Below are 25,889 nucleotides of genomic sequence, written 5' to 3'. Positions count from 1 at the left end.
GAAGGAACAACGTTTATTTCTGGAGGAGTGTTCCGGGATGGTTGTTAGCTATGCAACTAACGCAGAGAAGTTATTCTAATATTATTTGGTCTCTTAGCTTTTATTTGCTGATTTTCAATGGAGATTGGCTTCGTTGATTGTCACTGTCATATCTCGGCTCATGAGTTTGAAGAGGTAAATTGTCACATGTTGGAAATTATCCGTCACCTCTTCATGAACTGCAGGAAATTTAGAGCATTACTAAATTAGGAAAACTGCTACTCTTTTTATTTACAGTCTGGTTACAGCTCCTAGCTTTATATATACTACTCAAATATAGCCTTTCTTTTACTTTTAGGATTTCGAGGATGTGATCCTGAGGACGAGGGAGGTAAGCATAATGAATTCCTTTTATACCTTCACATATGCCTTACAGATCTTGGCCATTTGAAACCTGTAGATATTTTCAGAGCCATTTGGAAATACAGCCTGAAACTACAGATGAGGAAAACATGTAGTTGTATGTTTCATCTTGGTTCACACAAGTGCAATAAGTGCAGTTTAATATAATATTTAAAATAGTAAGCATGCAGTTATGTGTGTCTATGTGTAGGCTGGTGTGAAGACTCTGGTTGCAGTTACAGAAGAAGTCGGAGAGTTTGCCCGAGTTCTCCAGCTGCAGGAAAGGTCTGCACGTCTGCAAAGCACATTGTCTGTCTCACAAACATATATTATGCTGCTTGCTTTTTATTGAGAGGACACCAAATTGAAGAAAAACGACATCAACAGCATAAAGCCTAAAATATTCATTAAGCTGAACTAAGACAGGAGAAAAAGAGACAAACTTTCAGTTATTTGCTGATGAAATAAATACAACTATCCAGGAACTTTGGTGCAACTAAAGGTTAGGTTTTGTGGACTAATATTTGTATAGTAAAAGTACACAGACACACTGAGGTGCGCTCACAGTAAGAACAGAGCTTGTGTTACTTTTTCCTCTAAAGTCAGTCATGCAGAGTGTAAAGAAAACAAATGTGTATATACTGTTCTGCACAGCTGTTCACAGCTGGAAAGCATTGCATTTATTATCTTTGATGTTATGTTGAATTCCTTTCTCACAGCTATCCAGATCTCGTGGCTCCGTGTTTTGGCATCCATCCGCTGCAGGCTGCCGAGGGCCCTCAGCAGCGCAGCGTTAAACCTCAGGTAGTGAACCAATGTGTAGCACATCTGTCTTTTAAATATTTTACTTAAATAATCATGAAAAAATGGGAAGGAAATCTGTATCCAGACTGTATCCAGTGATTCATGTAGTTTGCTTACTACGGTAGAAATCTGCTTTAATTCTTCATGGCATCAATTCAACCAGGTGCTTGAAGTATTCCTCAGAGATTTTGGTCCATGATAGCATCACCCATCCAGTACAGATTTGTTGGTTGCAGATCCATGATATGAATCTCCTGTTCCACCGCACCACACCCTAAAGTGCTCTGTTGGATTGAGATCTGGTGACTGTGGAGGACATTTGCATACATGTTCAAGAAACTAGTTTGACAAGGATGTACCAACCAGCTTGAAGCAACCATCAACAGACAGGCACACTGGTCATAAAGGGATGGAAATGGTCAGCAACAGTAATCAGAAAGGCTGTGATGTTTAAAGGATGTTCAATCTGTTCTAAGGTGGTGCAGAGTGTCAAACCATTACACCACCGCAGACTTGAACAGTTAATACAAGGCAGGATCCATTTCATGTTGTTTATACCAAATTCTGACTTTCTGTTTTTCAAATTTATTGTTGTTTCATTTTAGCGTCAGTTTTCCTTTCTTAGCTGACGGGAGTGGCAGCCCATCAGAAACAGAATGCTTATTAATCCCTAAGGAAATGATGTAATCAGACCACCATTGTGGTCTTCTGCTACGCATTTGCTTCAAGTATCTGTGAGTGCGTGTCTGTGTGCTCAGAGATGCTCTTCTGCTTCTTCTGCACACTTCAGCTTTAACAAGTGGTTGCTTGAGTTACTGTTGCCTTTTTATTGCCTTAACCTCCTAGGACCTGGCGTCCACATATGTGGACATCACATTTTGGGTTATTTAATTTATGGGGTGGCTGTAGCTCAGGTGGCAGAGCAGGTCAGCCACTAATCAGAAGGTCGGTGGTTCGATCCCAGGCTGCCTCCTGGCTGCATGCCAAATATCCTTGGGCAAGATACTAACCCCATGTTTGCCTACTGGTGGTGGTCAGAGGGCCCGGTGGCGCCTGTGTCCGGCAGCCTCGCCTCTGTCAGTGCGCCCCAGGGCAGCTGTGGCTACAATGTAGCTTGCTATCGCCAGTGTGTGAATGGGTGAATGACTGAATGTAGTGTAAAGCGCTTTGGGGTCCTTAAGGACTAGAAAAGCGCTATACAAATGCAGGCCATTTACCATTTAAACCAAAATACTCAATTCTGCTCTACATGGGCCTGATATCCACTTACGAGGACATTATACTGCTACTGTTCTATCAAAATTTTAAACTAATATCCTCATATGTGGCTCTTATTTTTCATAAAAACAAAAATAAGGTAAAAAAAAAAATCTGGTAATTCTTTGTTTTTACATTCATTGGGCCCCAATATGCCCAAATATCAAAGAGAAATTAAAAATGCATGCCGTGGAAGAGTTCAGGTCTTAGGAGGTTAAAGCAGTCTGGCCATTCTTCTTTGATCACTGTCATTAACTTCACATTTAAACTCACAGAACTGCTGCACACTGGTTGTTTTCTCCTTTTCAGACTATTCTCTGTAAACCCTGAAGATGGTGTGGGAAATTTCCAGTAGATCAGTGTTTGCTGAATACCCAGAAAAATATTTTTTTAATGTTTTTTTTTTAAGCCTCTCCTTTAATAAAGAAATATGTTCTACAGGATCTGGACGTCGCCCTTCCACACTTCTATAACCACAAAGAACGCCTGGTCGCTGTTGGAGAGGTAGACTTTTAACCTCTAACTGAACCTTATAATAATCTCTTTTATTAAAGTATTTTTAATTTTTCTGCGGATTTAATAAAACATGTTTATATGTCTAAGCTAAACGTCTTTTTAAATTGACTAAGAAGTGTGCTGCATCTCAGATTTCATGAAATGTAGCTCAGTAGGAAAAAGTTTAACCAAAGTTTTATATAATAAATAATTCCATGACTGGAAGTCTTCATAGATAATTTAAGTTATATCAGCTTCTGAAGGCTTAAGGGTGGTCATGGATTCAACTGTTACAAACACATACATTAACACACACTGTGTCTGCCCCATGTTAAAAAAATCTTTACATTGTTAACGTAACCTGTCTTGAAGCAAAGCAGATTAAACTTGTTAAAAGCCCCGATTTACCTGCTAATCTCGCTTGTAAGAAAAGGTTAATGTACACGGTCAGTAACAATCTTTCTCAGGCTCACAGACAGTCACACACACTAACTGCTCTCCAGCAGGTGCTGATGGTGCTGGGAATTTCTACATGGTCTCAATGAGGAATGTGTGTGTTTTTTCAGCACATTTCAGGCGTCACAGGGCTAAATCGACACTCTCCTACTGCTGTTTCCAGCTGTTGGATTAGGTTGGAGACATAGAGCTCCATCCTCTGCTTCACTGAGCACATTTCAGTTCAGCTACAGTTTGAATCTGTAACCTTTTCCCTCATATCTGGTCTGGCAGTTTTTTCTTTAATCTGCGGATGCTTGAGTGGTTGAGGGTACTTTGTGGTTTTAGGTTGAGCAATCAAAACCAGTTTGACTCAACTTTGGACATAAGCTCTGTGAGAACTGACTCACTTGAGAGATGGCGACTTAAGCCTCTTCCTTGCCAGAGGCTCATGCACCAGAGCAGGTGTCAGTTTTTAAGGTGGCACACACAAATGCATCCAATGTAGCATTTGGTGTGCCTCATTTCTGTTTCTTATAGAAATTTCTTATGTTTCTTCTCTTATGAAACTTAATCAGTAACGATTCACTGACATAGATCAAAGTTGAGAGTTTAAAGAGCGAACCTGAGACCAAGGTTTAGTTTCTACCGTAGCATGCATAAATCCTTTGAATACTGAACTTGTAGATCAGTGCTTTAAATGTTTATGTCATGTTAATGGTGAGCATTAAGATGCTAGTCTGAGTGTACCTTTTCAGGAGATGAAATTTTGATTAAATTTGTTCTAAAAATGACTTAAAATTTGGAACGATCATAGTGAAAAAGAAATGCAAAGTGATTCTGGTCTTCTAAAACTTTTCCTACATTAATAGTAGTCTGGGATGGGATGACTGATTAAAAAAAACTTTATTTTTTACAATTTGGGCTTGGGGTGTGTGAGGTCCTGCTTTCAAATCCCGGATGAGCCCCAAACTTTTACGTACTCTTAAAGGGTCCAGGGGATGAGGGAAATATCTAAAGGAGACGTGGGAGGCAAAATGGTTAAATTAAAGGGTTTTATTAATGTTTTTATTAGTAATTCAACTAAAAGAGACGGACAAGCCCTATCACATTTTAAAGAAGGAAAACAACAAAACCCAGTAGTTGGTCAATAAACTGAAAAGTAAGTCAAAAAAGGGTTAGTCACCAAAACACACTCCTCTCCACAGAGCAGGCTACCTACAAAACCCAACAAGGCTCTTTGGCACTAGACCTCACCTGTCTCTGGCCCTAATTGCTGATTAGAGTCAGCTGTGCAAAAAGGGTGGCACCTAAGGTAGGAGAGAGCAGGACACACCCACACAAGCTCAATTTCACAGGAGGCCCTGCTAGGGCCATAACAGCCTTCTTTTAATTTTTCAGATTGGTTTAGACTTCACTCCCTGGTGCGCCCCGACTCAGCAGGACAGAGATGACCAAGTGACCGTCTTCATCAAACAGCTCAGCATCGCCAAGGAGCTGGACTTACCTGTGTGAGGACTAATTAAAATAGCTATTGTTAGAGTTCAAGTTCAAGTTCTTTCCCTTTTCACAAATATAACACAGGGTTTATACGGCTACTCCACTGTGTTGAATTCCATTGTTTCATTGTTTTAAGGTTTGAACTTTTAAAATGTTTGAACTTTTAAATGACGGATTTCATTTAACACATTTTAGGACCAAACAAGACCTTATATTTAGCTTAAAGAAGTCCCAGTGCATCAAGACTCAGTGTAAACATGAATGAACAAATCATGCAGAGTCCAAGAATAAAAATATGAAGCTCACATTGAGCTTTTTACCCCGAGCCTGTGTTTCCCAGAAATAATCAAACAGTCAGTCTGCCGAGCATGCGCAAGTCGCTAAGTGAAGGTTTTTAATCCACATAGAAGTCTGTGTAACGTGTCGATTGTGAATTTCTGTTCAGGAACGTCCACTCCAGATCAGCTGCTAGGGTCACGATTGAGACCATGAAGGAACAAGGTGAGTGTTAGATTCCAGGGAACCGTGCAGACATCTGAACGTTATCTCATGTTCTGTTTTTCTGTCAGGCATCAGCCGAGCTCTGCTTCATAACTTTGCGGGGAAGCTATCGGTCGCTCTGGAAGGTGTGAAGGCGGGCTACCTCTTCTCTTTTCCCCCCGCCGTCTGCAGAAGCAAACAGGTGAGATGAAAAATGTCGTCCTGTGGAAAAACATTTTTTAACATTTTTTGCTGAGTCACCTGAATAAACAGTTTTAGTACCGCCACACAGAGAGACAAGTTAATCAAGCAGATCCCATTGGAGCACATTTGTCTTGAGACTGACTCTCCTGCCCTGGGGCTTCACCAGCATGTAAGTTTTAAAGGCTTTAAAATCATCATCATATTGAGACACAGCGCCACAAGTGCAGACATGTTTAATCTGTCTTTTGTCTGCCAGGTGAGGAATGAGCCCGCTAACATCATCCTGCCATGTCGCTACATCGCCGATGTCAAAGGTCTCCCTCCAGAAACTGTTCGGCTGGTCACCGCACACAATGCATACAGACTCTTCCCCAAAGCTAAAACACGCTGACAGTGACATGAGCGTGATTTCGAAATCCAAGGCTCACCCAGTGTGTGACGTCATGGAAAAGATAACTCCCTTTACTACTTAGGGGTGAATCAATTTTTTAATATAAATTTATTTTGCCCAAAACGCCAGAATCTCAGGTTAAACCTCACAAAATTTCAAGAACCACCAAACAGCTAAAACAGTAAATGAGAGCAGGAACACGGATTCTGCACAAAGACGTAAACACAAAGCGCGGATCAGAATCAGTGAGATGTCGCCTTCCTCACCCGACGGCACGGACACGGTCGGGGCTGAAAGCCGACAGCTCGCTGATTCTGATGTTTCGGCAGGTCCGCGCTTTGTGTTTACGCCCCTTTTGCGCTGATTCTAAAGCTGTTAGTTTTATCTCTCTCCAAACAATATTGACCGAACCGGCAGCAAAAGAAGATCCAAACTACGCTTCACATAAACAGCGTCATGAATTCACTCTTACTTTTGCTGTTTTGCTTCCATCTGTTTTCTGCATTATTCGCTTGCTTGTTACGCACAAGTCTACCATTATTTACAGCGCTGTCGGCCGCTGTTTTTTTTTTTTTTTCCTTTTAATTACTTCCGAAAAGAAAACGTAATTTCTGCCGTTCAATAGGCTTCTGAACAAATTTAAACTTTTTCAAATTATGCAAAATGCAAAACGCTCAGCCATGTCTCTAATAAAACCTCTGTAACTTCAGAGGTAATGTTCATATGTTGATTAATGGTTTTCTTTCGTTTTTGATGTACTGCAGAATATTTGTATAAAATCCCAGGCCAGGAAAATCACCTTCATGTTTTTCTGTGTTTTATCTTCAGCTACTTTGACACAAAGGCATCTGCTGTGATGCTTACACCTTTGATAAAGTCTTGCGAGTGTCAGCTTCCTTTTTATAGATACAAAAATATGTAAATGTACTGATCTGAATTATAATATTTCTGACTGTCTGAGGCAAAATTTCCCAGATTCGAATCGAATCGACTCGAATCGTGGATCGAATCGATTCGGGACCTTGTGAATCGGAATCGAATCGATTCTAGAAATCAGTGACGATGCCCTATTACTACTGTCCGCCCCTCAGTGTTTCACTGCGAGGCTCGACGTGAACTTTTTTAAACACATGATGAACACTGCTAACGTTTGAATATCAGAAAGGTTTTTCTTTACTTTTGAGGTTTTTTTAAGTTTCACACAAGCTAGAAGCTTTCTGCAAAGTCTTGCAGATCATTTTAATAATTAATGAGATGTGTCTTTCTTGACCAAAGCGAGTGATGCATGGAAATTAGTTTTTAAAAATGAGTTTTTAATTTCAGTACTGTCAATAACAAATACAATCAAATGTTTTAAGACCTCATGTGCCATGATCTCCAGCGTATTTGGGGTTTTGTATCACGTCATATATTAGTTATGAAAATAAAATATTGAAAGTTGCCCCACGTCTGGGTCCCTGGTGTATCTGCAGTATGAGCTCAGGTCATCTTCTAAGGCTGCAGCTCTCTAGACCAGGTGAGTTTTATCTGGAAGAGAAGAGACAGATCTCAGGAGTCAACAGCTGCTCATTTTCTTTTTGATCACTTTATAGAAAATCAAATAATACGGCTGTTCTCAAACTTGTTTTTCAAACAAGTTCTATTGAACATTAACAAAACAATACTTAAGTAGAATTTCAGTTAAATAAAAGCAAGAAGAATAGCATCAGTTTTGTTTTCCTTCATAAATCATTGATACAGCATAGTTCCACCTCATGTTTTTGATAAATATGTTTATGTCAGCCTGATCAAGACATGCAGAAATTAAGTGGTGCACTACAGATTTTAAACTTTAAGCCAGTTAACTACAGTACAAGTGGTAAATTTGCATTAGATGATTGCCTGGGTAAGTGATGTGAAACTCATTTTACTTTGTGGGCCACATACCATCAATTTAACCTTAAGTAGACTGGACTGGTAAGACCACTGCATCAAGTTTTTAACATCAAGCTAATAATAATACGCCTCGTTTTTTACTTTTTCCGTCTACTGTTAGAGAAAGGCATCAGCGTGGCTCCTAGGTGTAAGTGGATTAGTAAGGTGTTGTATGACACGTTGTGGGTAAAGTCTTTTAATGAGAAGGCTGAGAAACTGACCATGATTCAGGTTTGAGGCTCAGATTTAGCACGTTAAACAGCCATGCTCTCCTTTTCTGCAAAACCATCCAATGAGGTGGAAAGGACCTACTGAGGCTGGGTCTGTCAGCAAAAACATGTGGGCCACATGTTTGACAACAGCAGTCATAAAACAGGTGACCTGTAGGGTCCTAATGTAATGGCATGTGTGCAAACTATCTCTCATCACTGACATTTCATTTCTCTGTACTGTGGTGCAAATGAAGGTACTAAACAAATTTCATCCTTAATAATGTAATACGGGAAATTGGAATATCTGGAAAGTGGGATTCTTTGATAAACTAAATAACTGTGGATACAGGTTTGCTGTAGTTTTAAAATATTGAATCTTTCAGCCTTTTAGAATTTAATTACCTAATTAAATATTAATATCTTTAAAGTATTTGGGACAGACACAGTTTCTCGTGTCCATATCAGATCTACAGAAACATTTCTGTAAAATCTTCAGAGAAGCCTTCTTACAGCCCTCCTCGAAGTGCCTTCTCTCCGGGAGCTTGACGGGGGCAGGCCGCTGGGTGCAGGCCTCTCTGCGCTGCGGTCCGCCGGTCAGAGCTGTAAGGAGAACCGAGCTGGTCTTCAAGTGACTCCGGTAATGTCTCCTCTGTGATCTCTCCCAGCCCTGCCGGGGGTTCATCTCCACCTGACACCACGTCTCCCTGCTCTGATTCAGCTCCAGCAGAGCCCGATCCTCATACCCGGACATTACTTTTTATCTTTGTATGAAGTATTAATGTGGACTAGATTTCCTTTCATAAATTATCCAAAGGTAATCTGTGAGAATACACTTGTTACCTGGGCAACAAGAAACCGGAAGAGGGGTCTCAAAGATAATTTATTAAGGGAGATGAGCCACTCTGTGCGAGCGAAAGTAGAACATCCCTCGCCCCGAGATTACTAGAATGTGGGGTAAGAATCCCACATCAGATATTAAATTTCAAATTTAGTCGAGGTGTGATCTTAGTTTCCTTTGGTTTTGTTTTATTCTTTAGTTGTCAGGCTTTCACAAAACACTGATATATGAGAAAACAAGCCTTGTACGAGATTCAACCTCAGGTATTCTACAGTCTGCAGAACCTGTAAAGCCAGCTGCATAAAAACAAAATAAATAAAACCAACCACTGTGTAATTAACGTAGTTGTGACGTCCGGAGTGGACAGAAGTTTGATTGAGCCCACTGAGAAAGGACCTAATAATAATAATTGGGATATTTAGAAGCTGGAGATTTATAAATGATTGCAAGCTGAATATTTACACATTGTTCAGTGAAGTCAAACAACACTGCACTGTCATTCATTGGAAAAGAAACACAGAAAGGGCTGTGAAATGTTTCTTGCTTTGCATTTTAAAGTCCAGTAAAGAGATCAGATGCGTGTAGATTTTACTGTAGGTGTGAATCACCTGTAGGATCAGACTTGCTGCGGCATCCAATCTCACTGGGTCACACTAGGATTAGAGCAGATAATGCTCAGCATATGGACAGGCTACTTTGAGTATATGGAACAGGCAGCGTAGCTACAGACTAAAGGAACACTGATTAGTTTTTGATTAGTACTGATTAGTTTTATATTTTTTCAATCAGTTCTGTTCATCTTTACTTGTATACCATTTACAGTATTAGAGGAAGAACTGCTGCAATCTGATAATCCCCATTAAGGTAGGGCTTGGCGACTGTGGTGAGGAAGAACACTGTTTTATCAAAGTCTCCCATAGGAGACTTTGGAGGCACAAACATCTGTTGTGACCAAAGAAAGAGGAGTGTAGATAAAACATAAAATCCACGAGAGAGTGGCCAAACATTAGTCGCATACAGTAGTGGCATATTAGCAGCAGGAGTAAAAAGAAAAAGAAGGAAATGCTTAGTGCATCATGGGAAGTCTCCCAGCACCCTGGGCATACAACAGCATAAATATCAGGTGAGTCAAGCGTGCCTGCTCCAGCCCTTCTTTAAACAAAGCAGCCTCTACTTTGTTTAAAGCAGGGCTCTAAAAGTAGAGGGTGTGTCTATTGCTCCCAAACTGAGCTGTTTCCACGGGAAAGTAGTCTGACAGTTTAAGGCCGTGTTTCTAGGAACCACTGACTATGGTACCGAGAGATCTCACAAGAAGCACAGATTACATATGAAAATAACTCACTCATCTAATTTAGTAGAAATTAGAAACAGTCTAACATCCACCAACATTTAAATGATCTCGCGTTACTTTTTTGGTATTAGAAAGCAGATTAAAGAGAAGGTGATTTAGTGACGAAACTGACTCGTTTCGACTTCCTAGCATACACTTTTCTTTACGTCTTGCATCAGAGCTTCCACGGTTACCATTCACACATACGCCCAGATAGGCAGCACTACTAGATACTACAAGCTCATGCTGCTCTGCTATTGGCTCATCGCTATCGAAAGGCTTTGTGTCAGAGTCGGCTTAAAAGGTAGAGAGACGTATTGAAACCACCAGACAGGGAGAGAGAGAGAGAGAGAATCAAGTGTGTCAGACCGGGAGCAGCACGCTGTTTGACAGAAGCCGGGTATTGTTTTCTAAGGAGTGTTGAGTGTTCGAGTATTTTCATATTTAGGGATGTGTAGTCAGCAGTTGTTCATATTTCAGTCATCTGCAGCTCATCCTTCTTTTTCACCGGTAACCAAATGAGGAAACCTCTCTGTTTCCTGCTCAGCTCGCCTCAGTCGATCATCTCTGGACTCAGCATCGCGCAAAAAGAGCAAAAGGCTGCGAACACGCATCATGGTCGCCGGTGAGCTCGTGCAGGAGCATCTGCGCGCGGGTACCGGCGCACCTGACGACATCACGGTCGGCAGGAAGGAGCCAGAGGACGAGGAACGGCCAAACGAAGCGGTGCACGCGGGCGGGGCCGGGGAGACAGGCTCAAAGCGCGCGCAGGAGCTGGAGGAGGACAAGGAAGCTCCGCCTGATGAAAGAGAGGTGATGCTACCCAACGGAGGAGGAGGAGGAGAAGGCGAGGAGAAGGAAGAGAAAAGGCTGGAGACCAGGGTGTACGCCCGCCGGTTCGCCGTGCTGGCCGTTTTCAGCCTATACTCCCTCGTGAACGCCTTCCAATGGATCCAGTACAGCATTATCACCAACGTGTTCACGCAGTACTACGGGGTGACCAACGACAAGGTGGACTGGCTCTCCATCGTCTACATGGTGGCCTACGTGCCGCTCATCTTCCCCGCCACCTGGCTGCTGGACCGAAAGGGTCTGCGCTTAACGGCCCTGCTGGGCGCCGGCCTCAACTGCGCCGGCGCCTGGCTGAAATGCGCGAGCGTGAACCCCCAGCTGTTCGCAGTCACCGTCACCGCGCAGGTCATCTGCTCCGTGGCGCAGGTGTTCATCCTCGGCCTGCCTTCCCGCGTGGCTTCGGTGTGGTTCGGACCCCGAGAGGTTTCCACTGCGTGCGCCACGGCAGTGCTCGGAAACCAGGTCAGCGCGTGTCACAGATTATTGATAGGTTAGGTTTGTGTGGAGTTTAGTGAGCAGACCGAGTCAGGGGGGAAGAGAGACGCGATTCTATTTTAGTGATCATTCACAGTTTTTACAGCAAATGAACAACAAATACAATAATAACAGCCAAGAACTCACTGACAATTATTGACCCCCCCCCCAAAATCATTGTACCCACGAACGAATAGTCTAAATTCCAACATTTTCATTACTATAAATAGAAAAATTAGAAAAACTAGGGACCAGTGGAACATACTAGGACTAATAAAACCTAAGAATAGGCCTATAGTAGATGAAAAATAATTCCTTAGCCACAGCCAACTAATGGACAACACTATCATCACCAGATTATCAGCTCTTTATATGCTCAGTTTAGCAATAGTAATATTTGTGTAAGTAAATAATCTCTTCTTCTCTCTCTTCCTGTGCCTTTTGTTTGTAGTTGGGGACAGCCATTGGCTTCTTGTTGCCTCCTGTTTTGGTTCCTAACACCCCTGATAATGTTGAACTCACAGGTCACAACATCATGATTATGTTCTACGGTACAGCTGCCGTCTCCACGGTCCTCTTCGTCCTGGCAGTGATAGGTACACATTTAATATCACACAGTCGCACGCTGGCTTACATTATGCAAAGCAGCATACGTTGTCTTGGTACTGCCAAATGTTTCAGTTGTCAGGGAGTGGTGCTCAAACTCAGACTTCTGTTGTGTACATGTGTACAGAGGCCTGCAGGTACAAAGAACACTGGCACACCTCTGCTTCCAGGTACACAGGTGTGCAAGTATGCTTTTGCGCATCTAAGGGCCAGGTTGTCTTTTTGAGACTAAGATTATTGTAAATATTCTAAAAAACACTAAGCATCCAGTTCAGGATCATGAATTGGGTTTGAGATTAAGATTCTGCATCATTCTGTAAAGTGGGGTTAATAGTAGGTGTCTTTAAATAGCTATGACACCGTATGTAAACACACAGTGTTGAAACTGCAGCTGGTTTAAAACGAGCCAATCAAGAGTTGACATATTATCAAAGTTCCATTGCAGTAATTTCAGGAACTCCTGGTTTTGGCAGCTGACTTCCTGAAACTACCTCAGACTCTATAACAAATCTCTGATTTAACCTCATATTTGAATCGAGTCAAAAATAATCTAAATAAATAGTTTATAATTCAGAATGTGGGCTGTATGTATGCAGATGTGTATTATTTACATTTGATACCACATATCAATAATTTCCTACCTTTTCTGGTTCTTGTATGCTCACAGAGACTCTGATTTATTTTCTTCTCACATAAAAGGTCCATCACTTCACTGTTTCTGCCTTTTCCACAGTCATAAAAGACAGACCTCCTCTCCCTCCCAGTCAAGCACGGGCTGTCTTACCAGACTCCCCTCCTGAAGATTACTCTTACAAACAGTCCATCCTCAACCTGGTGAAGAATAAAGCCTTTGTCCTGCTCCTCATCACCTATGGCAAGTGTAAAACACCTGACTTTTACATTGTTTGTTTTTATTTTTGGTAACATTTTGGAGACTCTTTCAGGTCAGCAGATCTAATACATTACCATTAGTCAAAACAAACCCTGGCCACACTCAGCATATTCAGCCCTGATATTTCCTCCAATTATTTGATATGATATGAAGCAGGAGTCCAGTAAAGATTGCATAATACTATGATCATTACCTATGTTATCCTGACTTACGGCCTATGCTATTATCATCATGATGAATAGTAGCAACTTCTTCTCACCCACCATTATCACCTATACAGATTATCATTACAATGTCACAACCTTATCACTATAAAGTTACTCCAGATAGCAGCATTACCCATAGTACTGCTACACATATTTTCTTTCATTTGGTATGCTTTCTTTTTATGCTAAAATTACTCCTCTATGCACACCTCTATTTCTGCATTCCTAGAAAACAGCTGACCGCTGTCTCACCTTTGATAAGCTCCATTAAACAAACACTGTGGCACCAAGGTTGAATTTCATAACCTTTTTTTGCTAGTGTGTAAATTTCAAGATGCTTGGGCGATTTCTTCTAAAGACAGCAGCACTGGGCCACTTAAATAATAATAACTGGATATGCTAATGATAACTGGGATGCTCACTTCATCTTCTCTCCAGGTGATATTTGAAGAGTCATTGATAAAACATTGTCTGAAAATCACTGAGGGTATAAATCACATCCTTTATAAAGAGTATGAGTTGAAACCCTCAAGAAAAAGGTACAGGGTATCAAACTGTACCTTTTAAATAGATCGCATTTTCATAAATAGATAAAAATGTTTCAGTGTCTTTCTTAATCAAATTCTTTAATAGTAACAGGTGAAATTATAAATCAGTGCTTGTACTTGTGTGTTATCTTACATGACGTGTTTTCCTCATTTGTCCAAGACAGTTTTCCCCTAAAGGAGACAATAAAGGCTAATCTAATCTAACACACACACACACACACACATTGGAAGTAATTACAATGCAGACAAACAGAGCTGTGCATTTAGTAATTTTCCATCAAATAAACATTAACTTCTAAAGTCGCAGCAATTCATTCTTGTGCTCTGTGAGTGAAATCAGTCTGAGGCCTCTGCATCAAGCACAAAGTATGCACCCTACATGAGTCCTACTGCACTGGCAAGAGGACATTGTGGGCTTTGTAGTGATGCATCCTATCTGAGGGTTAGGCTAACAGATCACATATTTTCTAAAATCATATCAGATTGTTTCTTCGATGTGGGGTGCCTTAATTAAGTTTAGTAGGATTTCAGAAATATACATCAGTTTTACCCTTTTAAAACAAACCTTTTATTCCGTGTCCTTGGCAGTGGACGTGGATAAATGACTTGCTAACTCTTGGTGTCAACCTACGTCCCTCCTTCAGGAAGCTGAGGGAAGGGTGAGGTAGAAAGGATTTTGCTCAGAATTGTAGAAGGAGAATCAGACCTATTGTAGTCAGGAGACGAGATGGAGGAGGGTAGGAATTAGAGCAAGATGGTGAAAGTGCAGAGGAGGCTGTACAAGTTATTGCAGAGCCTGAGCAGAGAAAAAGTGACAGCACCGTTATGGGTAAGAAGCAATTTGTAACCCAGGCTATAAAGCTTTTTGGGATGTGTACAGACACACACACACACACACACACACACACACACACACACACACACACACACACACACACACACACACACACACACACACACACACACACACACACACACACACATAAATGTAGATTGCATAATGAGCTAAAATTTAGCTTACATTAAAAACTTTTTTTGATTTCTGTCATTAGTAATACATTTGCTAAAAGTACATTAAAGGTTGTCTCTAAGGGGAAAACAATAATGCCCTCTGGAAGGTGAGACCTCTCTTAAACTGACTGCAACAGGACTACATCAGTGCTACATCAGTAGCTGAGGAGATGTCCTGTTCTCCACTTTGTGCCAGAGAAACCAAACCCCACAACTTCAGCCTAACATACACAACACTTCATATCAGTAATAAACTTCAGGTATAGTCATTTCCTCAAAAGTTAGTATTCCCTCCTCTGAGCTTTCCTGTTTTGCTGTCTGGCCCTTCTCTACCTCGTCTCCTGACAGCACTAAGTCTGAGTCCCCTTTCACAATTCTGAGTGAAATCCTTTCTGCATCACTCATATCACTCTGTCATGTCACACATGATCAGTGGGAGATATGACCTAACAACCTTAGTGATAATCAGGTGTGCAGAACGACGTTTAAGCTAAAACTTCTTTGTTAAAATCATGTTTTAGTCTTCAGACATGTTACCTTCACCTAACTGTTGATGTCCATGAAATAAAAATACATTTTACCAGAAATCCATACAAAAATGAAAACGATATCATTACATTAAACCATTCTGCAGTCAAGCAAGACCAGATGTCCTTTACATAGGACTAAAAATAAATATTTTTTTTATTTTACTGTCACATATTTCTTTCAACCACAATACTTATATTATATAAAAAAAAATTAAATATCAAAAACTTTTTTTGGGTCTCAGAGGTTCAATGAAAGAAGAGCTATAACATCTATTTACAATACATCACTACTACTAATGCTACTTTTACTGTTTGATTCTTATTTTAATGTCTGCTTTGAGTGTTTGCATTCAGAATTATACTTATTATATATTATTTATAATTATAAACATCCAATTCTAGCTCAGTCATAATCCTCATGGATGATTTAAATTTTAAGCTAAATGCAAAACTGTGCTCACCTTTGCCTTTGCTGTCTGTCTGCAGGTATAATGACTGGCTCCTTCTACTCTGTCTCAACACTTCTCAACCAGATGATCATGGCCTGCTATGAGGTAAAATCATCCATCCGTCCCAGCTGAGACTGGGCAAGATGACTCTGGAGAAGTTATGAGTATCACGAGGTCATTTTAGAAATGCCAGTTAACATAACATGCATATTTTGGGACTGGGAGTTATCCATAGCACCCGGAGGCAAACCAAAGCAGGAACAGGGAGAACAAACAGACTCCACACTGAGAGGCCCCACAGAGCATGTGAGGCAGTTAGTGCTAACCGCTGTTACACATTACAGTACAATAATGTAGCAGATATCCATGACTACAAACACTCATCACAATCAAGTTAATTTGATTCTGAAGAGGTTGTTATTAATAATTAACATAGTAATCGTTATTCTGAGCTCTTAGCTCATGACGATATTCACATAGTTTTGTAATTTTGATCAGGTTGGTTGGTTCTGGTGTCATTAAACTGGTCAATGGATTGCTCACTAGTTTGATATACTAATAAACATATTAATAAATCTTGTGCAAACATTTTGATGTTTGCACAAGATCAAGCCCAATAACTCTGGAAACCCACTGGTTTGAAATTTCCATCTTACTTATTCTGATACTTTTGATGTTAAGAAGCTCTTTCGTTTGGTAAAAGCGCTGGAAACTTGCAATCAACATGCTTACTTACTTATTGGTAAGATAACTCCGTTTTATTATATAGCAAGATGTTAAGTAATACCACACAACCTACTAACTTTATTCATGTTTATCTGGATTTTTTACTTAGGCTAATAACTGTGATGCATCTTTTTTTGTTTTGATGCTTTTGAGACTTCAAGAAACAAAGTAAAAGCCACCTAGAGACCGAAGCTGGGGAGTCATGAATGTGAGACATAAATGCTTTTAAAAATAACCCAAACAATAACTGGTGACAGTCAACAAAGCTAAACATCTCTCCTTGCATACAAGTGTCTAATATATATACTGATTTCCAACCTCTACAACACAGAACTCAATAGACTCTTTAAGCATAAAAAACGCTTAAATTACATGTAAAACCATCTGATATTGCACTTTAATATCAGCAGCTGCAGTTCTGTGTGTACTGTATTTTGAGCCAAAGGGCAAAGTGAAGCCTTCAGTTCACTGTTTGTCTTTAATTTGACCCTCATGTTCTTAAAGGTTATGATGAAAAGAGCGTGAGTGTGGACGCAATGTGGGTAAAATACTGTCGTCATAGTGGAAAATTGTTACTCTGTCAGCACATATGTGCACCAGCTGCTCCACTTCAACCACTGTAAACCATGTTTGTGTCATTTATGTTACTCTGGTGAATGTAAAATGTAGATAAAACAGGTGTTAGAAAACTGCAGAGTGGATGGAGAGGCTGAGAGGGAGAAATATACAGAGAGGTTATTGAGAAAGCAAAGAACAGAGCAACTTGTGACGGCTGCGATGAGACACGAGGTTATTGTCTATGGCTTTGAGTTCATTAGCTGCTTTCATGCATGCCTGCATCCCACCATAACACACACACACACACACACACACACACACACACACACACACACACACACACACACACACACAAAGCTAAATCAACAGAGAGCGGGCTGATTCAGTCACTTTGAAAGACTCATGTCTTTCTTTCTCTGTCGCCATCAGACACTGTACACACACTGAGTGATGGAAAAGCTGATGCTCATTCAGCTGCTGCTTGTCTCAGCAATACAAACACACACACACACACACACACAGATCCTCAACCTTACATGACCTTATAAAACTCTCCGTCTCTTGGCTAAACTGTTAGATGACTTTCCAGCCCTCTCCCACCAGAAGCATTTTAAACCTCTGACCCCCCTCCCCTCAGCCTCCAATTAACAGCCATCATACTGACAAAACATGTGACTTTTTTTTAATCTCCACCTGCAACTGAGATACTGTATGCTCAGTTTAAACGGAGGCTAATGCCTTTGAATCAGCTGTCTGCACTGTGGCTCTTAGTGTAACCTCTCCTCTCCTCTCCTCAGAACCAGGAGTTGAATGCTGGTAGAATCGGTTTGACTTTGGTTGTTGCTGGGATGGTTGGATCTATCCTCTGTGGCCTTTGGCTGGACCGCACAAAGTTGTACAAGTAAGCGACACTTACACACTTATGTATACAAGCTATAGATATAGTTTATGTTATAGGTTGGTGTCAAAAATATGACCCATCAGCCTGCTGGATGGTTTCTGGATGGCAGAATTATTAGTGTATTTTGCACATCTTTAAGAACGGTGATCCATTAAAGGCAGAAAGACTTCCTAATAACAAAGACATTACCTTTGGTCTGCCAAAGGACACTGAAGTAAGACTGTTAAACCGAGGAGCTGTGCCAGTGTGTTTCTGAGGGATATTACAAAAGGTTGATTGATTTAAGAACAACTGAGACATATTGCTGAAAACTGATTGTGCATATTTTCAGAGTTTACACCGAAAAGGAGGGAAAGTGTTTTTCAGCGGTTATTATACACTGCTCTGATGCTATGGCAGCCTCCATGGCTCACTGGACACTGCCATGGCAGCATTTGCTTGAATGATAAGGTCTATTTCACATTCAGCACTTTTGAATGTGTTTGAGAACAGGCTCTGAACCAGTGGAGGGAGCATTTTAAGGTTGAGACAGGAAAAGGCCCTCCCCAGAGAGCTGACATACCATTACTAAAATATTAATGTGAACTGTAGCAGTAAGATTCCCCTTCATGACAGCTAAGACCAGGCAGCATACTTTTGATCATATAGAGGGATATCAGAGTTGTTTCATATGTCTGACACAAAGAGTGGTAATCCCTCAGCCAGGAGGGCAGGTACAGTAAATTAAAGCGGTCAAACTTTGGACATGATTCAGTTTCTGCAATTAAAGCTGTATTTTAATGTTTTCTCATAGTTTTTGTCAGTTTGTTTTGGTCTGTGTGGGAGAAAAAACAGTTTGATATGCTGAGAAGTATTACAGAAGCATGAAGGCTGTGTTTGTGCTTGGTGACCATAATCAAATGAGTATGGGGGCTCTCATGTTCGCGCTGTTGCTTTTTCACAGGATCACAACACTGATCGTGTACATCCTGTCGTTTGTGGGCATGTTGGTCTTCACCTTCACTCTGGACCTCAAAAACATCCACTTGGTCTTTGTCACTGCTGGAGTCCTGGGGTAGGTCCAGCTGTTCTTAAGAAGCATTAAAGAAATATATATAGATATAATATATTTAGTGTTATAGTTATATTATTTAATAACAACAACAAACAAACCAACAGAGAACAGGCTTTACCTTCCTTTTAAACTGAGCATACAGATCTCAGTTACAAACTGATCAGCTGCTTTTCATTTTGCAGGCTCTGTTTCTGATGCTAGTACGTTAAATTAGCTTGTTTGCAGGCCACACATCTTTCAGTGTTTTTTGTTGAAACACACCCCACCCCTAGGGAGATACAGTGTCGATGTTTACATGTAAATACCAAATGAAAATACATATTCTTGCACATTATGTAGATCAGGTCATTGGATTTTGTTTTGACTCTAAACCTCGTTTCTGTGACTTCTGTGTTTCAGGTTCTTCATGACAGGTTACTTGCCACTGGGCTTTGAGTTTGGAGTGGAGATCACCTACCCTGAGTCTGAGGGAACATCATCAGGACTCCTCAATGCCTTTGCTCAGGTACTCCAGAAGCTGTGCAACACTTTCTCATACTTAAGGAGCGCCTTCTATTTGCACTATGGGCCACATCTGCAGTAAGAAAACATAAGATTGGACCTCTTTCTCCAAACAGCTTTTGATTCCTCTAATAATAAAACATTTTTTTTTATCTGAAACATTTATTTAAGGAAGCTAAATATTATTTTTCATTTTATACCTTTTGGCTACAAATTTTCCACATCTTCTTATCACTTTGCCAGTGATCAGAGACTGGAATGTTTTTAAGGATGTAATGTACTTTATTAGCAATTGTTGCTAACATGCTATGTGGGTGTTTACTTATCTTGCAGATATTTGGGATTATTTTCACTCTGATTCAGGGAAAACTGACCACAGACCATGGCCCACTGTCTGGAAATCTCTTTCTCTGTGCTTGGATCTTCCTGGGAATAATTCTTACAGGTAAGCAGTGTGTGTGTGTGTGTGTGTGTGTGTGTGTGTGTGTGTGGGGGGGGGGTTATATGGATGTCACTATGTGTTCATTAGTGCATGGTAAATGAAATATTAGATTTCTAATGTTTTATCATGTTTTGTTTTCAGCCTTAATCAAATCAGAACTGAAAAGACACAATGTGAACATGGGAGCAGACAGCAATCACCTGCAAGCGGTAAGTCCTTCCAGGAATGTTTAAACTAGATTAAACAGTTTAGCTAAACAGTAAATTAAAATATTAGTATTATAAAATTTAACCTAATAAAGTTCTTTGTCTCTTGAAAGTAGAGTCTTTATCCGGAAACAAACAAATGTAAATTCACACGCTTACAGAAAATAAGAATTATATTTTTATTGTAATGGCAGAAAAGTAGCAATAATTGATAGTAAATGGAAACCATTCACAGGCACCTTTCAAAATATCTCTTTTACATTATGTTGTTGGCTTTCTGTGTCCTATACACCTGACTGTATTTAGTTTGAGTGTCTCTTTGTGTGATATTTTAATGTGACCTTCAGAGGTGACAGATTCTTGAACCTTTCTCTACTTTCCCTGAACATTGAGTCTCTTTTTGTTTCTGTTCTGGCATTTAGCCTTGCAAATTGTCCTCTAAGCAGACAAGGCTTTAAAACCCTATCTTTCACACATTATCTTGCTGCCAGCTGGTTGTTTCTAATGACTTTGCTTAAAACCCTTTAGACAAGCCAGGCCTTTAAATCTGTTTAAGGACTCTCCATTCAGTTGATAGACCACCTTCCCACCATCCTGCTGAGTCACAGTTGAAGCGCCCTTTAGAGACCTGAGTTTATTCAGGCTCTCCTTCGTTGCTTTTATCACATTTGAAGTTTTTTTTTTAAAAAAATGGTTCACACAATCTTTTGTAGGTTATGAGGTTACCACAATTTAATAAATGCAAAAAATAAAATAGCAAAAATAATTTGTCCAACTGTTCCTTTGCTTCAGGGGTCACAAGTAATGCCGGCATGTTTTTATTGGTGCCATCTGGTGGCAGTGTTAAGAATAACGTTTTAGTAGGTGCTAAATAGAGCACAGGACTGTGCCAGCTTCAATCAGAACAGAGATTTAATCACACAAAATCTACAAATAGTAGATAATAAATTACATAAAGAGTAATGCTGGATTTGGATAAAACCCTGAATTGCCACATTTCTGAAATCCACAGCTCAGAAAAACCTAAAACTATGATGAGAAGAGATGTAAATAAGGAAATATCTTATAGTTACAAGAGTCACAGGAGTTGTTCTTTTGTGGGTTATTTGGCAGTTACTAGAAAAAGCCCAAAAAGAGATGTGTTCATCAAGTCTGATTAATTACATTACAGTTCATTTTGATTTCTTGTTTGTGTCCCAGCTTACTACTGATTGTCCTGGAGACTGCCCTTCAGAAAAGAAATCCAATGGAGCCAAGATGGAGCCCTCAGTCAGCTTCTCTCGTGAAACCTCACTGTGACCTGCCAAGTCACACAATCACAAACAAGTGAGACTATCTCCCTGCTCCCGTGGGAAACAAGTTGGCATCAAATACCTACAGCAGTACCTGCTTTTTGTTGCCAAAAATCTCCTCCTTAAAACTTGGAAAGTTGAAGGCACCGGGCGTGAGCCAGGTCAAATTAAAGACAGCCACAATCTACAGGTGATTTAGGACAGGTGTCTCATGGATGGGATTGGTTAATGTTGTAACCAAGCTGCCTGACTCCTTTCAAAGCTCCTGGAAATATTGTTGTACACTGACATGCAGAAGACACTCCATTGCACTTTACTTGGCTGTAGGTAAAGGATGGCACTCTTAGCTGGTTAGTGAAGGAAAACTGGCTGGTAACCCCCCCCCCCCCCCTTCCCCCCTCCCAGTCCCAGACGACTGTGACACTGGTTCCTGTAACACTGCAAGAGAAAGCGAGCAGAGCAATCCTGTTCAGTTTTATACTGCCACAGATGTTAGGCCACCATTTCCTGAGTTTACTTGAATTATTCTTTGATGCTCTACTCTAGATGTGAATCTCACTGTAAATATCTATTACATTTTTTTACATGGCAGTAATCAAAAGGTCCTTTGACTCAGATTAACTCCTGGAATCTGTTTCAAACCTGCTTCAGCAAAGAATACAGAACATGTTTACTGTTTTCTAAAAAGCAGCATGAATTGACTGTATATAAAAGATGGATGTAGGTACTGTGACATCACCAACCCACAGTTTGAAACCTCAGCATTAGCAATTTGGAAGCTGCCACACCGTGGTTTTTTTGGAGTCAGAAGTGACCATATTTAGATGAGAGGGTGGGGTGCTAGCTAGGGCTCAGCTAACTTTCGTTAGCAAACTGCATCCATAAAGTGCACAGGTCCACAAACACTGATCCTAAATAGTTCCAAGTAAAAGACTTCAAATTATGAAAATAATAATGAATATTTAAGCTTCACGGACAGCTTGGATGGCTTTTCCACACAGACAGCCATTAAAAGTCTTTCACAAAGCATCGGCACAATGGAGACGTCAATTTAGGGAAGTTGGTTTAAAAGATTCAGTTCAATGAAATTTTATTTATACAGCGCTAAATCACAACAACAGTCGCCTCAAGGCGCTTTATATTATGAGGTAGACCCTAAATTGATACATACAAAGCGAAACCCAACAATCATATGACCCTCTATGAAAAGCACTTTGGCGATAGTGGGAAGGAAAAACTTGCTTTTAACAGGAAGAAACCTCCAGCAGAACCAAGCTCAGGAGGGGCGGGGCCATCTGCTGCGGCTGGTTGGGGAGAGAGAAGGAAGACAGGGTAAAAAGCATGTTGTGGAAGTGAGCCAGAGATTAATAACTAGTATGATGACTAGTATAATGTAGAGAAGTCTATTAACACATAGCGAGTGAGAAAGGTGACTGAAGAAGAAACACTCAATGCATCATGGGAATCCCCCAGTAGCCTATGCCTATTTTAGCATAAGTAAGGAAGGATTCAGGGTCACCTGGTCCAGCCCTAACTATATGCTTTAGCAAAAAGGAGAGTTTTAAACCTAATCTTAAAAGTAGAGATAGTGTCTGTCTCCCGAATCCAAACTAGGGCTGGTTCCATAGTCGAGGGGCCGGGCAGAAAGTTACTTGCCTGTGTGGCACACCTGTGAAATAAAGGAACCACACCCTCACTTTAAGCCTTTAACTTTATCCAGATGGATGGTTATAGCTAAAAATAAACTCAGCTCTAGTTTAGTTGTCATGGTGGGAGAAATTAGCATCGCCCAACTGTTTCTTGTAAATATGTTATTTTCATGTCATTGCTGAATTTGGGCATTTCAACATGGGCGTCTCTGGGAAATGACTTGTTTTTGGAGCCAATGGCAAGTGGCCAATCAAGGAATTGCACTTCTTTGCTAGATGATGTCTAAAAATCACCATGAAGACCTCATTGCGTTTAACTGTAGTTTCTTTTTACCGCAGCATTGTGTATAGATGTGTGCTGTTTTGCTGGACACATTTAAAGCTCCAGTGACATTTCATGGTGACTGAATGCACCTACTTGCTACGTCCCCCCCCCAAAAAAATAAATGTTCAATAGTTAAGGAAATGAATAATCCCTGAGCATTGTACCTTCTTTCTTCTGTTTACACACAAAGATAGTGTAGGATCAGAACACTTGATCTTAGAAGCTCTTTTTATAGAGACGCACACAGTCATATCCTAATGTGAACACATGCAGTCACAAAGAGCAAATAGTTTAGTTATCATTTGGAGGGAAGGCGAAAGCTGACGACATGGTAACTCGGCGGTAATATCGCTCAATAAAACAGATTGTGGAACTCATAAATATGTGACAAGTGGAATGTGCTGCAGTGTTTTCCAAATTTGGACCAAACAGAATGTAAAGATTTTCTGAGTTCAGCGCACAATTTTAAACACAGGCACAACTTTAGGCCTTTTTCTGAAATACATGATTTCAGTTTTAACTCTATCCGTTACGCATGTCACGGCTGGTCGAGCTGCTGTTTGTGGGACGAGGAAAGCAGAGTGGACAGGAGAAGCACAAAAGTTTGACATCTGAATATTCTCAGTTTAATATTCCTACTGTATCCATAAAAGTAAACGCAGATACTTGGGTCTTAGCTGACACGTAGCCTTGTTTCATGTTTGTGTCTGAGCTCGTACACCTTGTAAGAAACACATTTGTTTTCACTTATTTTGACCTCATAAGTCCTGGTCTATAATGTGAAATGCATGAAGTCAGACTTCGATTCTATTTTTACTTAAAAATTGTAAATTAGAATAAATAACAGACTTATTGAGTAAGTCTCATTACAAATGTACTAAATAGGATGCAACAAAGCACAACAAATCATACGCACCAGGTGGCCTCTTCAGTAGATGTGCCGCACTTGTCAACCTTAGGGCTAATTTGTTATGGCTACTCCTCATACTTGATGAGTAGGAGGGCTTAAAAAAATTGGGCTCACCATCACAGACATTTAACTGTCCATTCTTGTGTTCTTTTAATTCAGCTAAGAACTGAAAAGATGTAGAAAGAGAGCGTTTGTTTTCCTCCTCTGTGCAAGATTTTTTGGTATAAACATTTATTTTTCGGCTTTCTGCTGCAATCTCACCAACTCTTCACTCCAAGAGGATTCATGTCAGTTGACAGGGTCTCTTTGTTTTTCTGGAATTTGTAAGTAAATAAATATTGATTGACAATTACATATTGATACCACAACCTCAAACATTTTACTTTCCAAACAACTGTTAAATCCTCCGTTAAACTCTTTTGTAGTTGGAAAAAAAAGATCTGGTTATACTTTTTTTTTTCTCAGAATCTTTAAAATACTTTATGTGTAAAACATTTAGGAATATTTTATGCATTTTTCCTGTTTTCTGGCTTCTTGTTAATCAAGATTTGTTTTTGTTTTGTTTTTTTACCTTTTCTGACTCACTGATGTTTGTCATTTTTATAAACTACTAAAAGGTTTTATCTGGAATATAATTTGATTATATTTATTTTCAGTCTATTTATTTTCCTGTGAGTATGTTACAGAAAACAGCACTTAACAATTACAATGATGAGGTGGTGAATAACATGGCCTCGTAGTCTGAAAAGACTTCAGCCTGTGGGGTAAAAATATTTCATATTTTGTCAGCCATATTTTACACTGTCAACATCCAGTTTTGAACATTTCTTCATGGAAATAAATTATGTGATCAATAAAGCATTATATGCTTCCTTTGTCTTGGGGATACTGTTCGCATTAACTGGGTCACTGGATTTGGTGGCTATTTTATATCACCATTAGAAACAGTTTTTATGCAGCAGATGTTTTTAATGCTTTTGCATCATTGACAGTTTCTGTTTTCTGACATGTAAAAATCAAGTAGTTGAGGGTAGTTTGCGACTTTTTGTTCTCCCACACAAGTTTAATCTTTAAAGGCTAAATAGACCAAAACAAGCCGCTGCACATCGCACTGCATTGAACCCCTAGCTCACTGGTATTCTCTCAAATGGTCAGCCAAAAGTTAAAAATAAAGAAAACTGGTTTTACAATTTTTGCAAATGTGGAGGACTATTTTTTATCTGTGGATGGATACAAGAGATGTACATAAAACTTTTAACTGGATTTTTTCTTGTTTTGGGTCTTTGTTTTTTGAGAATTCTGTTTTGACTGTAACAAAAATATGAATAATGTCACTTACCTGTGAAACAAGGATGTCTATTGTAAATCTCAATGCCAATTATTGTTGAATATTTTCAAAGAAATAGCACAGTAGCCGAAAGTAGCTTGTTATCCGGACAAGTGAAACTTAAAATAAGAAACACCAAGAAAATATCTTGTTTTTCTTCACTGTCAATAAAAGCATTTTACTGTAACA

At 40.0% G+C, this 25,889-nt stretch overlaps 3 protein-coding genes across 6 annotated transcripts; 2 read left to right on the top strand and 1 right to left on the bottom strand.

Moving 5' to 3' along the window:
- The first annotated feature begins 2 nt into the window (after positions 1-2).
- tatdn3 (TatD DNase domain containing 3) lies at positions 3-7,388 on the top strand. 3 transcript variants are annotated; one of them, XM_084952869.1, is made up of 10 exons: positions 3-174; positions 338-370; positions 593-666; positions 1,101-1,185; positions 2,884-2,946; positions 4,774-4,883; positions 5,318-5,373; positions 5,442-5,554; positions 5,645-5,725; positions 5,813-7,388. In XM_084952869.1, the coding sequence occupies exons 1-10, from the start codon at positions 118-120 to the stop codon at positions 5,945-5,947; spliced, it is 807 nt and encodes a 268-aa protein (XP_084808995.1). In that variant the 5' UTR covers positions 3-117; the 3' UTR covers positions 5,948-7,388. The 3 variants fall into 3 exon arrangements, with proteins under 3 accessions (XP_084808995.1, XP_084808994.1, XP_084808996.1); XM_084952868.1 differs by having other exon boundaries at positions 5,645-7,388; XM_084952870.1 differs by lacking the exon at positions 5,813-7,388 and having other exon boundaries at positions 5,632-5,719.
- spata45 (spermatogenesis associated 45) lies at positions 6,510-9,622 on the bottom strand. Of its 2 annotated transcripts, none has more exons than XR_014802711.1 (2): positions 8,083-9,622; positions 6,510-7,474 (listed from the first exon to the last, which is right to left on the bottom strand). XR_014802711.1 is itself a non-coding variant. In XM_084952874.1 (2 exons), exons 1-2 carry the CDS (start codon positions 8,822-8,824, stop codon positions 7,455-7,457), a joined length of 261 nt encoding a protein of 86 aa, XP_084809000.1. In that variant the 5' UTR covers positions 8,825-9,622; the 3' UTR covers positions 6,510-7,454. The 2 variants fall into 2 exon arrangements, 1 of the variants encoding a protein (XP_084809000.1); XM_084952874.1 differs by having other exon boundaries at positions 8,584-9,622.
- A 1,234-nt stretch (positions 9,623-10,856) lies between these two features.
- On the top strand, positions 10,857-25,557 carry flvcr1 (FLVCR choline and heme transporter 1). Its single transcript, XM_084952867.1, has 10 exons — positions 10,857-11,555; positions 12,019-12,163; positions 12,907-13,047; positions 15,847-15,914; positions 17,891-17,994; positions 18,938-19,048; positions 19,448-19,553; positions 19,883-19,994; positions 20,133-20,200; positions 21,398-25,557. Exons 1-10 carry the CDS (start codon positions 10,857-10,859, stop codon positions 21,494-21,496), a joined length of 1,653 nt encoding a protein of 550 aa, XP_084808993.1. The 3' UTR covers positions 21,497-25,557.
- The last annotated feature ends 332 nt before the right edge of the window (positions 25,558-25,889 follow it).

This window comes from Perissodus microlepis, chromosome 15 (genome assembly GCF_051167445.1).
Source record: "Perissodus microlepis isolate ML-2025 ecotype Zambia chromosome 15, ASM5116744v1, whole genome shotgun sequence".
NCBI classification, from domain to species: Eukaryota; Metazoa; Chordata; class Actinopteri; order Cichliformes; family Cichlidae; genus Perissodus; species Perissodus microlepis.
The sequence above is the reverse complement of the archived record's forward strand: the minus strand, read 5'-3'. Positions and strand labels throughout refer to the sequence as shown.

Bases quoted from the DNA above. Each gene is read 5' to 3' on its own strand.
- tatdn3 (XM_084952868.1), top strand. From the start codon at position 118: ATGGAGATTGGCTTCGTTGATTGTCACTGTCATATCTCGGCTCATGAG. The intron at 1,186-2,883 runs GTAGTGAACCAA...TATGTTCTACAG, and splicing joins AGCGCAGCGTTAAACCTCAG to GATCTGGACGTCGCCCTTCC. The intron at 4,884-5,317 runs GTGAGGACTAAT...ATTTCTGTTCAG, and splicing joins AAGGAGCTGGACTTACCTGT to GAACGTCCACTCCAGATCAG.
- spata45 (XM_084952874.1), bottom strand. From the start codon at position 8,824: ATGTCCGGGTATGAGGATCGGGCTCTGCTGGAGCTGAATCAGAGCAGG. The intron at 7,475-8,583 runs GTAAGAAGGCTT...CTTCTCTTCCAG, and splicing joins AAGGCACTTCGAGGAGGGCT to ATAAAACTCACCTGGTCTAG.
- flvcr1 (XM_084952867.1), top strand. From the start codon at position 10,857: ATGGTCGCCGGTGAGCTCGTGCAGGAGCATCTGCGCGCGGGTACCGGC. The intron at 11,556-12,018 runs GTCAGCGCGTGT...TTTTGTTTGTAG, and splicing joins CGGCAGTGCTCGGAAACCAG to TTGGGGACAGCCATTGGCTT. The intron at 19,995-20,132 runs GTAAGCAGTGTG...TTTTGTTTTCAG, and splicing joins CCTGGGAATAATTCTTACAG to CCTTAATCAAATCAGAACTG.